Here is a 14,617-nt window from a genome sequence, read left to right as displayed (position 1 = left end):
GAGAATGCCTCCAGTATAAACATTTAAGATACATTTTTTTGTATTAAAGAGAAAACATTTTGCAAGCCAATTATAGCTTATTCTAAAATTTCAACTGGCTTATTACGCAAAACAAATCAGACATTAAATTTAGATATTTTTTGAAAATTCGGACGTAAGGAAAAGTTTGCATGACGCAAATAAATGAAATATGTCTTTGACAAAAGTAGACTGACAACCAGCGGTTAACGCATTACCACAAAAGCTTACTCAAAATTAATTATTGTAAGTAGGAGATTTTGGTACCTTGTATACTAATTCCTGAAATAAGTTGTTTTTTAGGTGTTAGTTTGTCTATATCATACCGGTATACAGAATGCATACCAACCACAAGAATATGATAATGATATTGTATGGCCTTCTTTACGTATGCAAGTATTTTTTTATGCCTGTACAGGCCGTAGCCGGTTATGTCGAAAAGGACTGTTCCCCCCAGAAAATGTGTTTGTGTTTTAACTTAACAGAAGAAACTGTTTTAACGTAAATGTGCTTATGACTGCTTACATGGTTTATAACAACATAACAAGGTTCCTGTACCATGTATAAGCATAAATGTGTAACCTATATCCATATGGTATAATTGAAGGATGGCAAACGTACTTGTCAATAATATACTTGATTATGAACTAAATGACCGATATCCAAAGAAATTATGTATCTGACATCCGTCTTCCCTTTGATGAATAAATCGTTGTCAGCGGCGGATCCAGAGTGGTTGGAGTACAGGGTTTACACCCCCCTTTTGTTGGAAAACATTTGTTGATCTCGTTTAAAATGCGAAAATAAGCAAATTACAAAATAAGTAAACAATAGTCTGAAATCTTTTATTTTAATCTCTGGATCCGTGTCTGACATTATTATAAGACATGTCTAACTATATCCAAAAGAGTTAAACGATTTTAGTATACATATGCGCTTTTTGATGCCTCGAGTATTAGGCCCCTTCTCATCCGTGATATAAGTTATGACGGACCCAATTACAAATATTTAACTTACCTTTACACGTAAAATCAAAATCCAACACTATTTCTCTTTCCCTTTCTTTGTCTTTTCTATCTATCTTCATTTTTGGTCTATAAATCAGCTCGTTAACAATAAAAACAATAACACCCCTATATAGGTAAAAAAATACACCTGAATGAGACTAACAGGGACAATAAAATGTACGAAATACACTTGGCCTTGTAAATTCTTCCTCGTAATGGGCATATTATTATGTTAAGTCTTATCATGTATTAGGCGATAATTATACTGGCGCTCTTTTCCAAACAGGAAATGTCATTCTCTTATTTCTATGAAACTTGATCGTTTAATTTGATTTATGATGAACTTTGGAACCGTTTAAGTACGTACAACCACGAATTGCGTACTCAGGCCATAATGCCAATTTTGAATTGGTGGTTTAGAGTATCGGTGTATTTGCGGGTAACCAGAGAAATAGTAAGGAAAAAATAGTGTATAGTCAAGCACTTGTTTATACAAGACAAACTTAAGGAATCAGAATCAGCGTAAAAAGCCTTTTTAAAAACATACATAAATATATCAGTAATCGAAACTACTTAAAAATCTAATTCTAAGGAAGTTAATAGTTGTGACCCACAAAAAGCTAGATAAATGTGACCTTAACAAAGCACTGCTGTTGAAATCATTATGAATACTTCTTTAAAGTTTTCTTTTTCTCTTCTACTTTAGGATACTAAACCAGTCAGGTGGTGCAAAGGACCCCTGTTATAAGTACATGCACACATGATATTATGAAAGTGTAATCAAGGGAACCAACGTTACAGCGGTAATCAAAAGAATGTAATCAAGGGACAAAGACCAGACATTGAAAAACAGACACTCACAACAAAGAACATAAAGTAACTAAAATAAAAAATACAAAGTAACAAAAGAAGTTGCTCCATTCGTTTTTTATGCTTCGATTGACTTACCTGTACAGCACCTTAACAACATATAGAAATAAATGCTCCATTTATTAGTAAAAACAAATATAAAACAATTAACGAAAAAAAAAAAAAAAAAAACAGAACAAAAACAGAAATCTACTAAAACCATCAAACTAAAACTGAAACACAACACCCTGGGTATTTTGTTTGTTGTACCAGAAGCATTCATTTTTACTTTTATACACCATTTTATCCAAACAGAAACAATTTGTGATGGCACCTTCAGTTAATAGTAGGTAAATTTAATCACCAACGTACACTTTTCAAGTTGTCCACATGCAGATCACACGAGAATGAAAAAAAAAATTCTCATCCCCATTAAGCCAGGTTGGAGTCAAATCTGAACTCAATGACTGCAAATAAATATATCTTTTCCACTTTTGCATATTGCTTTATTCCTTGGTATTTGTTTTTGAAGTTCAAAATGCAATCGGTAGCTGGAGACCATTCTAACAGAATGAGTCAGTGTCATTAAAAAAGGCTAAATTAGGCGACATTTTCCACTTTTATGGATTCGCAAATGACCAGTATAATGAAGAGATGATGTACCACTCAATGAGAATGTCATTTCTTTTGACGACGCTTTTCGCGGAAATGGTTTGATGGCGTAGTAATACCTAATCCAGCACCTAGAACAAACAGCATGTTTTCAGAAAAGACGTGTTTGGTTTTAGGTGTAACAACTGGTTCCCCTGGTTTCCAATCATCCGGTCTTGGCACGCAGAGCACGTGCAACATGCTGATGGCGAATGCTAATCCAATGTTTTGCACAAGCTCATCTGACTTAGCGTCAATTTCGAGATGCCCGTTGTTGAAGTCTATGGTACAAGATTCAATCGTGATTTTGCACCTGTGTTCTTCGTAAGGCAGGATCAGTGTTTTAATTATACCACTGGCACACTTGAACAGCTTGAATCGAAGGGTACCTGAGAATGAAAAAGTCTTCGAGTCATGAGTAAATTAAAACAGGAACTGATGCTTTATTTCTTTGATTGCAGATCTTAGTGCACATCTAGATTGTGGCCAAATGTATCTTACTGTTTTTGAAATTTTAGGTTGCCGAGTCCCGTGTAACTCCTACAAAATTCGTTCATTTACAATATGCACAACTTTTCGTGACAATCAATAAACAATCCACAGAAGAGAGTTCAGAGCTAAAGATAAATATTTAAAAACGTCTACATGCCCCACAACTCCTACAAAATGTGGTAAAACAAGACGGTGGTGTAGTTTGAAAATCTACGTTTCACATGGAAGAAATCAAACTGGCAGTCGGACGAGTGAACGCGGTTGAGAAATTAAAATCTGTGAAGTCTTAATGTTGCAGGAGCTAATTAAAACAAATAAAATAAACAATCAAAAACAACCAAACAAACATTAGGTAAATACCTGGTTGCTCATCCGTTACAAACCATGCACCAACAACTACTGCCCAGTCTCCATCATTGTCTTGGATTAGAATCCCCCTCTCTCTAAATCGTGGGTCCAATGTTATACACGGTCGTGCTCCATTGTATACCTAGAGTTAATATAACTCAAATGGCAATATAGCTACAGCCAAATTACTTGTTAAGAAATTATATACTTTTATTAAAGGTGTCAAGTTTTATTATATATGTTTAAAGTATATTACAAGGAGTAATTAAACATTTTTTAAACTAATAATCACTTAAAACAGTGGATAGCTACTTGTATATACATACATGTAAAAAGATGGAAATGTCTTCACCCTTTACTAGGCCATTTGTAAATCATTTATGATAACCTACCATATTGGGCAAGGGCAGTTGTTGGGAGTCTACCAGCCTACACGTGACGATAGGCTTAAGAGGGGCTTCTTCTTCCGGTTCTCCCTGGAAAATCTGTACAGCAGAAAACGTATGGAGCGGAGAATGTAAAACTCGACATGTAAAATTTATGTCATTGGCACTGTCACGCATTCTGTATAAAAAAAAAAAACGAACATTAGTTTTTTGGTGCTTCTGTGAACATTCAAGAGGAATACCAAATTTATAAACACGCTGGGTATCATGACACATAGAACCGGAGATGGGGGAACGAATCGGAGTAGATGCAATGGACGCAGAGCCGATAATCGAAAAGTAATATTTGACATAACAGAACTAGTTTTGCCCGCGGCCCGTTGTGTCAAAATTAAAACTTAGATAAAGAGCTCCGCGCTCGGTGTATATACTCCGGATCGTTGTGCAATCTATAGTTCGGTGTGTTAGGATACCCAGCGTAATCAAGGTCACTTCAATTATTTTTTATTGAATATGTGCATGTGGGAGCAAAGGACTTTTTTTATCTGTTTGAAATGTCGAAATGCAGTCCAAACGGCAGGTATCTATTGTATATGTAAAGTACACGTGTATATATTGAAAATACTTCAAAGAGACCTTATCCCCAACAAAACCTTAACTTACCATACTTATATCCCGATGAATGTTTTTACATGTAGACTGATTTTATTCGTATATAATGTGCGACTTTTTCGTATAAAACTGTTCTTGTTTGTGTAGGGAAAATACATGATAGCAAAGGTTAATATTCAGAACAAAGCTTGCGGCGATATCAAAAAGAAAAACATATATATATACGTACTGTTGATCAGCGAAGTAGCAAGAATGGCAGTTCTCTAAAGGATCGTGAATGGTAAACTCTGGTACAATAACTTCGCCGAGATCTTTCGGCTGTACAATGGTCTCGAATTCATCGTTTACAAGTACAAAATTACAGAGATCGCTCCTATCTTCTATCCTACCACTTATATACAGCACATAATGTTCTCCAGAAGAGTCGACAAAGCTAAGAGTCTCCTGGAATATTTTCTGAGTCGAGCTTACCCAGTCACCCACATCAGCTAAATCAAGCTGGCCTTCAATGAAAGACTCTCTTGATTTTTCACTTCCAAAATCAGATGCACTTACAAAACCTGAGGATTCCGATATGGTGTCTTCAGTCTTTTCTGATTGTTTAGACTTCAGGGTATTTTCCGATCTCAAGCTCTCTTTAGAACTGTACATTTCATCTTTCTCAGAGATGGTTCCCATTATTACTATACCTGATTTGGTTGCAACACTTGCTTGACTCGTTTGAGACACTGTATCATAGTCGTAATAGTCTTCTTTCCTAAATTTAACCAATCTTACAACTAGAGGATTGTGTTGCTTCACATGGTCAAATTCGAAAGGTCTAGCTTCTCCGTCAATACATTCTAAGTTCGGACTTTGGAGAGCCATCAACAGTTTCCGACCATTATCATACTCCAGTCTCCTCTCATCTTTAAAGTCGAGATAAACGTGCACTTGATATTTTTTTACAGGTTGTCCGTCTCGACCCTTCTCTAGTGCCATGTAGTCGAAAGCGACGACTACTGGCTTTTGTTGTACCTCTGAAGGTTTTGTGATGTTAGGTTGAGCATACTTCCCTCTAGTTGTCTCGCCACGGTACATTGCACCAGGATAATGGTAGTTCTCCCCATACAATGTGTGCCATAACTTGCCAGTAATCTTGTACGACGTCGAAAGCTTCGAGCCATCGGATCGATCAGTGGTTGTGTCGTCGTGTGACAGCATTGCTCCCAAAATTCGTTCTGTGTCCTCTTTGTATTTGAGGGGATGCAGCTGATGTGTGTGCCAAATCAAATCAATATCGTAACAAGGCACTAGGAAGGACATTTCCGTACATTGTTTTAGGTACAGAAATTTCTGGTACCTTTCAAATGCGAGTCGAATGTATTTTTTATCGCGGTAGTGGGGAAGGCTAACGTTGTGATAAAATTTCCCCTGTCTGCAAGTTGCGGACTCAATGTTGTAACTGAATCGAGACGTGTGAGTACATATTTTCTGGTCTACATTTGGTCCGTAATTTTCAGCGTCGGGTAAGTCTACTATGAACGGTTCTTTCGGATATTTCTTTTCCCATAATTCCTTCGACTTAAGAATTTTCATTTCTCTTTCGTCCATTCGATACACTTTATGATCTATGATTCTTCCGAACATTCGCTCACAGTCCGCAATATAGGACTTAGGAGCTAACATGTGGCAATGCCAAATCCATTCTATATCTAATGGAGCCGCTAAATAATCCTTTTGTGACGCCACCAAAGGCAACCAGAACTCCTCATATCTTTTAATAGCTCGGCGTTTGAACGGACCACAGTAGAGACATGGAAATTCGTTTACTATTTCAAGCAGCTCCAAGTGTCCGACTGCGGCATCCGTTAAATTCACGCCAAACGTGAGTTGCGAAGCCTCCCGGGCAGATTCTTTTGGATGTCCTGTAAGGTTCAAAGTAAACTGTAAATATCGACTTAACTATCTTTTGAAAGATCTATCGCTTTATAAACTAATAATATTATGTTATAACATTCGGTGTTGGTGGACTTTACTACCTTGGATTATATTTTTAAAAAAAGTCGACAAAGGGTGCAAATTTATTTGATTTGCGCAATACTTTCTGCATTGGATTTTCATTTCATGGTAATTATTCAGAGCCACATGCCAGCGAGGAAAATAAAAGAAAAAAAATGTAACTTGAAATCAAAGTCTACTTACTCTTTTTGCCTTCTTTCAGTCTTGGGGTCTGTTCCAGTTGGAATTCCTCCATTGTGTGGATGGGAATTGAAATGTATTATTTCAAACGAATTGTGTACCTCTGTTCATCTAAAAAGCGAAATTACAATGGAATATTTGAATTACTGGTATTTTTCACATGAATTGAATAATAAGATACTATCAAAGAGACATTGAAAATCATCCTTATACAGCATACTACTTGGGCCACAGTTTTTTTATTTTTAGTTTTACAGACCCGCCGACTGTAATTTTTGCCATTTTCGAAAAAAAATGATGGTTCTTGATGAGCCATTCCACAGTCTGTTAGAAAGGGGAAGGGAAAAAATCAACCCTCACTGTTTCTTTTTTTTTTTTAGCCTCCTCCTACCCTTCATTTTTTAGGAAAAAGTCTGTATTTGTTAACACAAAATTATGAAATAAGGGACATATTAAAAAATATATACGACTGGCAAAGTCAAGGCCTCTGAAATGGTTAGGAATAAAAAAACTTAGCCGAGCCTAGCATGTTACGACCGCAGGCTGTTGAACTTTGTTCACTTGGGGCAAGCGTGGACACAACATCAGTTTTTGGCGCGTAAACAAAATAGATACTTACAATTTATTATAGACATAACAACTGGTTTGGATATAATACTGCACAACATTTTGAAGTTAAATTAAGTAAAAAAGTTCTGTTTTCATAGTTATCGATAGAGTAAATTGCTATAGCATACTTTTTAAAGCACTTGTTTTTAAAGCACTAGTAAAGAGGAAAAATAATAAAATATATGTTATAAATCAGGGGGGGTTCTCGAAGCTGTCCTAAGATGTGTTCTAAGTCACGTCCTAAGACTAACTTTAGGATGGATTTAGGATCATCTTATGACAATGTTAGGTTGTGGCTCGAAGCTACTCAGACATGTCTCAAGTTAAGACGTCATAAAGACATCATAAGTATATTCTGTGGAATGTTTAAATTATTACTTATATTATGTTTTTATTACAAATAATAAATACAGGTAAATGGTTGCTATGGTTATATCAAATAAACAAAAATGCATATATGATAAGGTAAAAACCATTTGATTATCAAAAAAAAAATGATTGCTTCCTAATTATATGCATGTGAGTGAATTTAAAAACCGAACGAAGTTATTGATATCCGATGTATGTATTAGAAATAGAAACAGTAGCAAACTTTTATTGAATAAAGTGTCACTGAATCGTGAAACATTCATGTCAAAATTTAAAAGCATGCACATTCCTTAAAAATATGCTTGAAATTGACGCGTTCCGGTTATTCTGTAGTAATTTTTTCGATAAGATAATCCAATAACACCTATTTAGTCGTCCTAAATTTAGGATGAAAATTGCGACTCGTCCTAATTTATGATGGCTTCGATAACACGACTTAGGACAGAGACGAATCTTAAGATAGTCTTGGGACACGTCTTATCCCTAAGACAGTCTCAGGACACGTTTTACCCCCTAAGATAGCTTCGAGAAACCCACCCCTGATGAAAAATTTAAAAAAAAATACCGTCTTCAAAATAATGACTTTTTTGCCCCTTCTTACTCAGAAACAGGGAGAAATATTCTTATATTTAATGAAAAATGCAGGCATGGATTTCCACGAGGAATCAAATAAAAAAATCAAAATCGGACCACCAGAAATTAAAAAAAAAGATTAGTTTTAAGTTGTGGCCCCACTTATGAACTAAAAATGTTAAATTCTATTTTGAATCTGTTAATTATTCTTCACACAGAATTTTACAAGAAACAAATTGTCAAAATTAAATTATAACAATCTAATTAAAATTAAATCTTAATTTACGCTACCCTCCATACCAATTTAAAATAAACCCTTTTTCGTCCCCTTTTCTGCAGAACGATGGGGCCAGTGCATGACATAATAAGAATAGGCATGGTGCAAATGTCAAACAACTCCACCGGGATGAAAATGTCAGCCCAGGGGCACCTATTGGTCTTCAATGACTGACGATAAACCATCGATCATACCACAAGGCATGCTGGTCCAAAAACATCATTATACACAGGTACAGCGAAAGAGTTGCCCTACATACCCACAAAAATTAACTAAAGGTGAAAACGAAACTCGACATACATATTTGAATTGGCCTTATTTTAAATAGCTAGCTTCCTCTAGCGACAATATTTCATGACACTTGGTTCACTAAAACTATAGTTATCACACGGAAACGAAAAGGTTCACAACAACGACAACTCATAACTTAATGCGACCGCAATACGAAACAATCTTGACCAGAATGAAACATAAATTTTTTCCAGAGTTCAGTTGAAAAGATCATGTTAAATGTTACAATAAGTGTACTGTTGCACTTTCCCTTTCATTAAAAAAAATATATTGGAGCAAATGACGATTTATTATGTGACACTTGGGACAGTCTTTAGAAAATCTCACGAAACGGAGTCGCAAAAAATTGGAACCAAATTATGCAAGCTAATTATATATAATAAACAGTGATAAAATGATAACAGCACTATTCAAGTTGTCAGACTAGAACAACAGACGTTTGTGAATCTAGTAGATTAGAATGTAAGGTATTTAGAACATTTGCACAATATAATGTAGTACAATGAGTTTTAAATGTAAGGCAAATGACGTTTAACTTTATCAAATACCAAATCAATTTGATTTATAAGACTGGCAGCACCATTAGTATTTACAAGTGTCTTTTATGTATGATTTACATGACTTTTTCAGGCATAGAGATTGAGAGTGCTGAAATACACTTTTGAGAAGACCAATAATATTTGAAATGCAATATAGAAACATTCAAAAAGCCTGTGGTTTCATCATATTCAATAGTCTTTAAGAATTTAATCAAGTATACGATTATCTATATACGTAAGATTTTCCAATGTGGGTAATCAAAAGAAAAAATGTATGCATCTTTGTATATATTCATTTATTAGCTATGGGTGTTTTGCAATTTTTAGATCTCTGTTGCTGACAATATCATATATTTGTATGTTAGGCAGATCTGTATGGTATTATAGTCATGATTGGTACATTTTATTATTATTTTTAAATGCAAGTTTAAGTGAATCTGCTGCTAGGACCAAATGATTGCGGACTAGTTCCCTGTCCCGGTTGATTACACCCATCATATGTGCATGTATCCCATTTAATACGATATGAATAAGACACAATTTTCTGTTATTCGGAGTTACACATTAGCACATTTATTTTTTTATAGATTGAATCAACAAGGTTCTCAAAAACTATTTTCTTACCAGAACATAAAGTAATTATTTACCTTTGCTGATATACCTGGCCGGAAGTTTACATCTGTTGCCAAACAATGTGAAAGGGAAATAACTCTAATTTAAAATACTGCCGATGAAGTCATTTAATCACGTAAGAGTCGATGCATAAGAATACCCCGCCCTATCTTGGATTGCACACTTTCATAATTTTTTGCGATTTATGCCGTACTTAATTCTCACAAACTCAATGTGAGCCGTTCAAAACTAATGGTAACTATTGTACAGAAAATAAAACCAGACTTCTAAGATTCAGTCAATTATCTAAAAATTAAACTTGACATTGTGGTAGTAGTATACTTTCCAGAAATTTATGAAAAAAAAAATGGGTGAAGTCAGGTTATTTTATTTACCCCATTTTTACAATAGAGGTTGAGTGGCAAGCTTTTTTTCTGACCCAGCGTCCATCTGAACGAAATTCCAACCTCTTACGTTGTAATAGTATGGACTTCAATGTCCAACCTGTTTTGTCTTACTTTCCAGCGGTGACAATGCAAATGTGTGTGACTCCCTTTTGATGCTGTATATTTCGGAAGCTGTAAGAGATACCTGAAACTGTCATTTTGAGAAACACAGGCAGGGATGTTTTATAAGGGGTCCAATAAAAAAACAAACAAAAAATCAGACCAAAAATAAACAAGAGGCTGTCAAAAAGATGCAGTTAACCAGTTTTTTCTGCACAAACATATTGTCTTCTTTGTAAGTTGGTTGGCCATTTCTGCAACAAAAATGGCTGCCACTTGGAAACGAAAAACATCAAACTAAAGTTTTTTTCAAGCCATATTACAATTTGAAAGCAATCGGCCAAGTACTTTTTCAAATTTTGTACGAACAAAATTTGACAGCCGCCCGCTTCCTATATATCACCCACCCGATGAGTGGTGGTATAATTTTTGTCAAATGTATTATCAATACATCAGTTGTATCATTAGTTACCGAATTCACCAAATCCTAGAAAAGTTTCTTCGATTTATAGGACGTTGATTGTTGAACTATATGAAGTGAGGAAGGATTTGAGTAACATTTCAATTTGAGACTTCCAAGTCCAAACCGGAATCTGTTCTCAAATACAGTTTGCTGGGCTGTTATGATAAGAAAAAAAATAATTATATATATTCCTTTCCTTAAACTTTTCATTATTAAAGTAATGTCCTTACAGCCGCCAATAATAATGCATTTCCGCCAGATGATTTATATTGGGCATAAATTCATTGAGCTATACTATACAACTCAAGTCATTTCAAGTGAATTGTAAACCTTATTATTCTACAGCGTTTATCTATTAAAGTTTATTTGTATGCTTGATCTGTATAAAGTAAATTATGATCCTATAAATTTTTCCCAAAGGACATAGAAGCTGCTTTATCTTTCATAGCTTAACTATGAGCCAATTTATATTTTTGTTCAAAGAGCACAGATATGGCGCGATATCAGGGTCAAAAATAAGCATTTAAAATCCCATTTATGCATAGCTTAAATCGAACTTAACATGTGCTTAATTATTTATGTATATCCTTAATTCGAATAAAGCATATGCTTAAATAAATTATTTATACATATTCATATTTCGAATGTTGCCTATGCTCAATTATTTACGCATATACATAATTCGGATTTTGCTTACGCTGAAATGTTTATGCATAGGCATAACATGAATTATGCATATGCATCATATGCACAAATGATTTATTTAAGCGCATGCTTTATTTGATATAAAGATGAGCTTTATTATTTTAGCGTGTGCAAAATTCTAATAATGTCTACGTTTAATATTTATGGATAGGCATAAATCGAATTTTGCATATGCTGAAATATTAAAGCATGTCCTTAATTCGAATAAAGCATATGCTTAAACAATTTGGCATATACAGAATTCGATTGAGCATACACATGAATCGAATTTAGCATATGCATAATTATTAAGCATATACAAAAATACTCAGTATTTTTTATCCGGATACCGCACCATACACAGAAGGATATGACAACCAATATCAACCCTAAACAGCATGGATATACAGGAAGAATTGCAACACATGTTTGTCATTTGTTTTCAAGACACCTCGAAAAACGGAAGTTTGTCATATGTTTTTCGTATATTTAGGACAGGGACTTTATATTAAGACCCCCAATGAAAAAAATGTGAACAGCATTTGTTTCAAACTAGTAAACTAATTCACGAAAAACAAGTAAATAAAAATAACATGGTAGTTTTATTCCAAATCATCTTTCAAAAATACCGAAAATGATAGCATTTTTGTTCGGCAACATATTTATCCATTATGTTGGACGCGTTTTTTAACAAACGGTCGGCATTCCAATATTAAAACACTATGGTCCTCTACTCGTTGACAAATTCCTTCACTCTTATGAGGCTGACTTTAAGCTGATCAAATCCAAAGGAAGGAACATTATTTAGCCAGAACATTTGATCTCTGTTTCCGCCACATAGATGACGTATTAGCGTCAAATAATCCTTGTTTCGGGGATTTTATACACATCGCATCTACCCCAAAGAATTTGGGATAAAGAATACTACAGACACTGTGGAGTCAGCCTCAGGGGCGGATCCAGGATCCTTAAAAATATCGTAATCTACTAAATATTGTATTGAATATGGTAATTTTGATCATATCCATTCATTAAACATGTCATAATCTGATTTCCCTTTATACTGCTTCTCGTAATCACGCCTCCCCTTCATAAAATCCGGGACCCGCCCTTGAGCCTCATATCTTGACATACACTTAGAGATCGATGGTAAAGGAAAACTATTGACCAAACTATACGACTAACGCCATGACTTTTCATTCCATATTGTCAACTTTCCTTTCATCTGTGGCACCTGCTAACGGGTTAGCCCAAGTTTCCTTTGACCCTGCAACTTTCTCATTTTTTTAATTTGGATATTGATATGTCGGGTTAAGATATCAATATCTAAATAAAAAAGAGGAGGGTTGCAATGTCAGAGGAAATTCGGACTACAGCTGAGTATAGAGTTTTCATATTACAACTCATATATTATGTCAGAGCTTTCCGTAACTACGCACTTTTTGTACCGCGTTAGACTTACAGTCAAGCCTCTGAAACATGGTTATGTTGTCATTACTACAGAAGTTTTATGGTCGTCATCACGAACTCGTGGATCGTTACGGTGTATCCATCTGCACCATGCAATCCGATTTGATCAACGTGCCATAGTTTTCTTTTCCTCTTTCATCTACCCCGGACTTTACTTTTTGTGAACAACTCGGTGGGTGTTTCTAGAAGAACAGAGGACGCTTACCCTACCCATGCACCTGGTCCATGCTTCCAGTTTTAACGGAATCTGTGTTGCTCATTTACTTTTGCTGCTTTGTACATCTTATTTTGTTTGTTTTTTTTTCATATTCTTTGTTGTGTGTCTGGTCCATGTCCCTCGATTATTATCTTTCGATTTCCGCTAGAACTTTGGTTTCCTTGATTACTCTTTGGTCCCCTTTCAATAGGATTTCGTATGGATGGTTTTCATATGATTTTCGAAAGCACATGATTTCATTGGACACAATTGATTTCTGTCATTGTTGATGTGATTAAAGTTATATTCATTGGTTACATTTTATTTATTAAATCTTGAAGATAAAAGCTGAACTACTGCTCAAGTCTTTATACAGAGAGTTTAAAATGTGAAAATGAATTCTACACATTTACTGTCTGCTTTGTTATTTCTCATAACCTGACTATACTGACATAGGTGATTTTTTTAAGAACATTTCAGTCCCCTGTCATTTTGAATCCTTTAAGATCAGGTGTCTATTTCATTCTGAAGTACATACTTTGAATAAACTTTAAAACCAGAAATTTTGCTATGAAAATACTGTAGATGAAATATGCCCACTAAACTTTTTACTCCAACTTAAAGACTGCTTAATTTCTATGGTAGTTTTTAAGTGACTGGTTATTATAATTTTTTTCGACAATTTGTGATGGGAATTTGAAGGCAACACAAATCTGTCCCAAAACTGTCAGGCGCGTAGCTGTCGCTAGGCAAAAAAGCTTTTGCCTGCAATTAATTTTGCCATTTTTTTGTTGTTGATAAAATACATCCAGGAGAGGCATAAATGATGCTCTAAAACGCTATCTCCGCGGAGCTTCAGGGGGCTTCGCCCCCCCTGGACCCCCTACCAGGGCTCCGCCCCCCCTGGACCCCCTACCAGGGCTCCGCTTTGGACCTGCCTACACTTCAATTTAGCCTCAGCTACGCGCCTGACTATTTTGCTTTTAATATGTCACAACGGTTAGTAATTTTTGACTTTTACTTTTTTTCAGAGGCAACATCCTTTTCGTGAATCCTAAACAAAATTAGGATTTCGAAAATAAATCTACTTTGTACTTCACACACAGTAAAATATTAGATTCACTTTGTCAAACATTTTTAGTTGTGTATTGTCAAGGGGAGAAAATTCAAATTTAATTATTTCCCTAAACATCATTCTCCATTTTTCAGATACAAGAGATAAACATTTTGAAAAAAACAAAAAGAACTAAAGAAATATCACCTTGTCTTCACTCAGTATTCATGCTTCCATAAATAAACACTTTCTACATAAAAAAGTGATATTTTTTTTGTCTGATTGATAAAAATTTACTACTCAGAATTCCATCACATATCAGTCTCTAATTAAATTTTTGTGGTTGCTTTTGCAAAATATTAAAAGAAATAACATTAAAAATAGCAAAAATTATTGAAAAAGGGCAATAACTCCAACATGGCTTAACGGA

The 14,617-nt window shown here is 34.9% G+C and overlaps 2 protein-coding genes and 1 long non-coding RNA gene across 6 annotated transcripts in view; 1 reads left to right on the top strand and 2 right to left on the bottom strand.

Moving 5' to 3' along the window:
• The window catches only part of LOC148627874 (SLIT-ROBO Rho GTPase-activating protein 1-like), a 66,065-nt gene extending 64,328 nt beyond the window's left edge, over positions 1-1,737 (bottom strand). Inside the window, exon 1 of the mRNA XM_088580860.1 lies at positions 1,036-1,737. Coding sequence (XP_088436986.1) covers positions 1,036-1,105 — 70 coding nt within the window. The 5' untranslated portion in view covers positions 1,106-1,737. The remainder of the gene's footprint in view (positions 1-1,035) is intronic.
• LOC148627872 (uncharacterized) overlaps positions 1-14,043 on the top strand; it is a 32,515-nt gene extending 18,472 nt beyond the window's left edge. Inside the window, exons 4-5 of one of the 3 annotated variants that reach the window (XR_015921754.1) lie at positions 8,435-8,604; positions 9,294-14,043. This is a non-coding gene — a long non-coding RNA (uncharacterized LOC148627872). The other 2 variants (XR_015921755.1, XR_015921762.1) reach the window with 2 other exon arrangements.
• Positions 1,997-9,897, bottom strand: LOC148627873 (uncharacterized). Of its 2 annotated transcripts, none has more exons than XM_088580951.1 (6): positions 9,850-9,897; positions 6,548-6,655; positions 4,593-6,270; positions 3,758-3,929; positions 3,378-3,507; positions 1,997-2,914 (listed from the first exon to the last, which is right to left on the bottom strand). In XM_088580951.1, the coding sequence occupies exons 2-6, from the start codon at positions 6,597-6,599 to the stop codon at positions 2,553-2,555; spliced, it is 2,394 nt and encodes a 797-aa protein (XP_088437077.1). In that variant the 5' UTR covers positions 6,600-6,655; positions 9,850-9,897; the 3' UTR covers positions 1,997-2,552. The 2 variants fall into 2 exon arrangements, with proteins under 2 accessions (XP_088437077.1, XP_088437085.1); XM_088580959.1 differs by lacking the exon at positions 9,850-9,897 and adding an exon at positions 9,827-9,849.
• Positions 14,044-14,617: the final 574 nt, after the last annotated feature.

Source organism: Perna viridis, chromosome 1, assembly GCF_037379345.1.
Source record: "Perna viridis isolate PV_CMFRI_1.1 ecotype Kerala chromosome 1, ASM3737934v1, whole genome shotgun sequence".
Classification (NCBI taxonomy): domain Eukaryota; kingdom Metazoa; phylum Mollusca; class Bivalvia; order Mytilida; family Mytilidae; genus Perna; species Perna viridis.
The sequence above is the reverse complement of the archived record's forward strand: the minus strand, read 5'-3'. Positions and strand labels throughout refer to the sequence as shown.

Bases quoted from the DNA above. Each gene is read 5' to 3' on its own strand.
- LOC148627873 (XM_088580951.1), bottom strand. From the start codon at position 6,599: ATGGAGGAATTCCAACTGGAACAGACCCCAAGACTGAAAGAAGGCAAA. The intron at 3,930-4,592 runs GTACGTATATAT...TTTTTTATACAG, and splicing joins TGCTACTTCGCTGATCAACA to AATGCGTGACAGTGCCAATG. The intron at 2,915-3,377 runs GTATTTACCTAA...TTTCATTCTCAG, and splicing joins TGTAACGGATGAGCAACCAG to GTACCCTTCGATTCAAGCTG.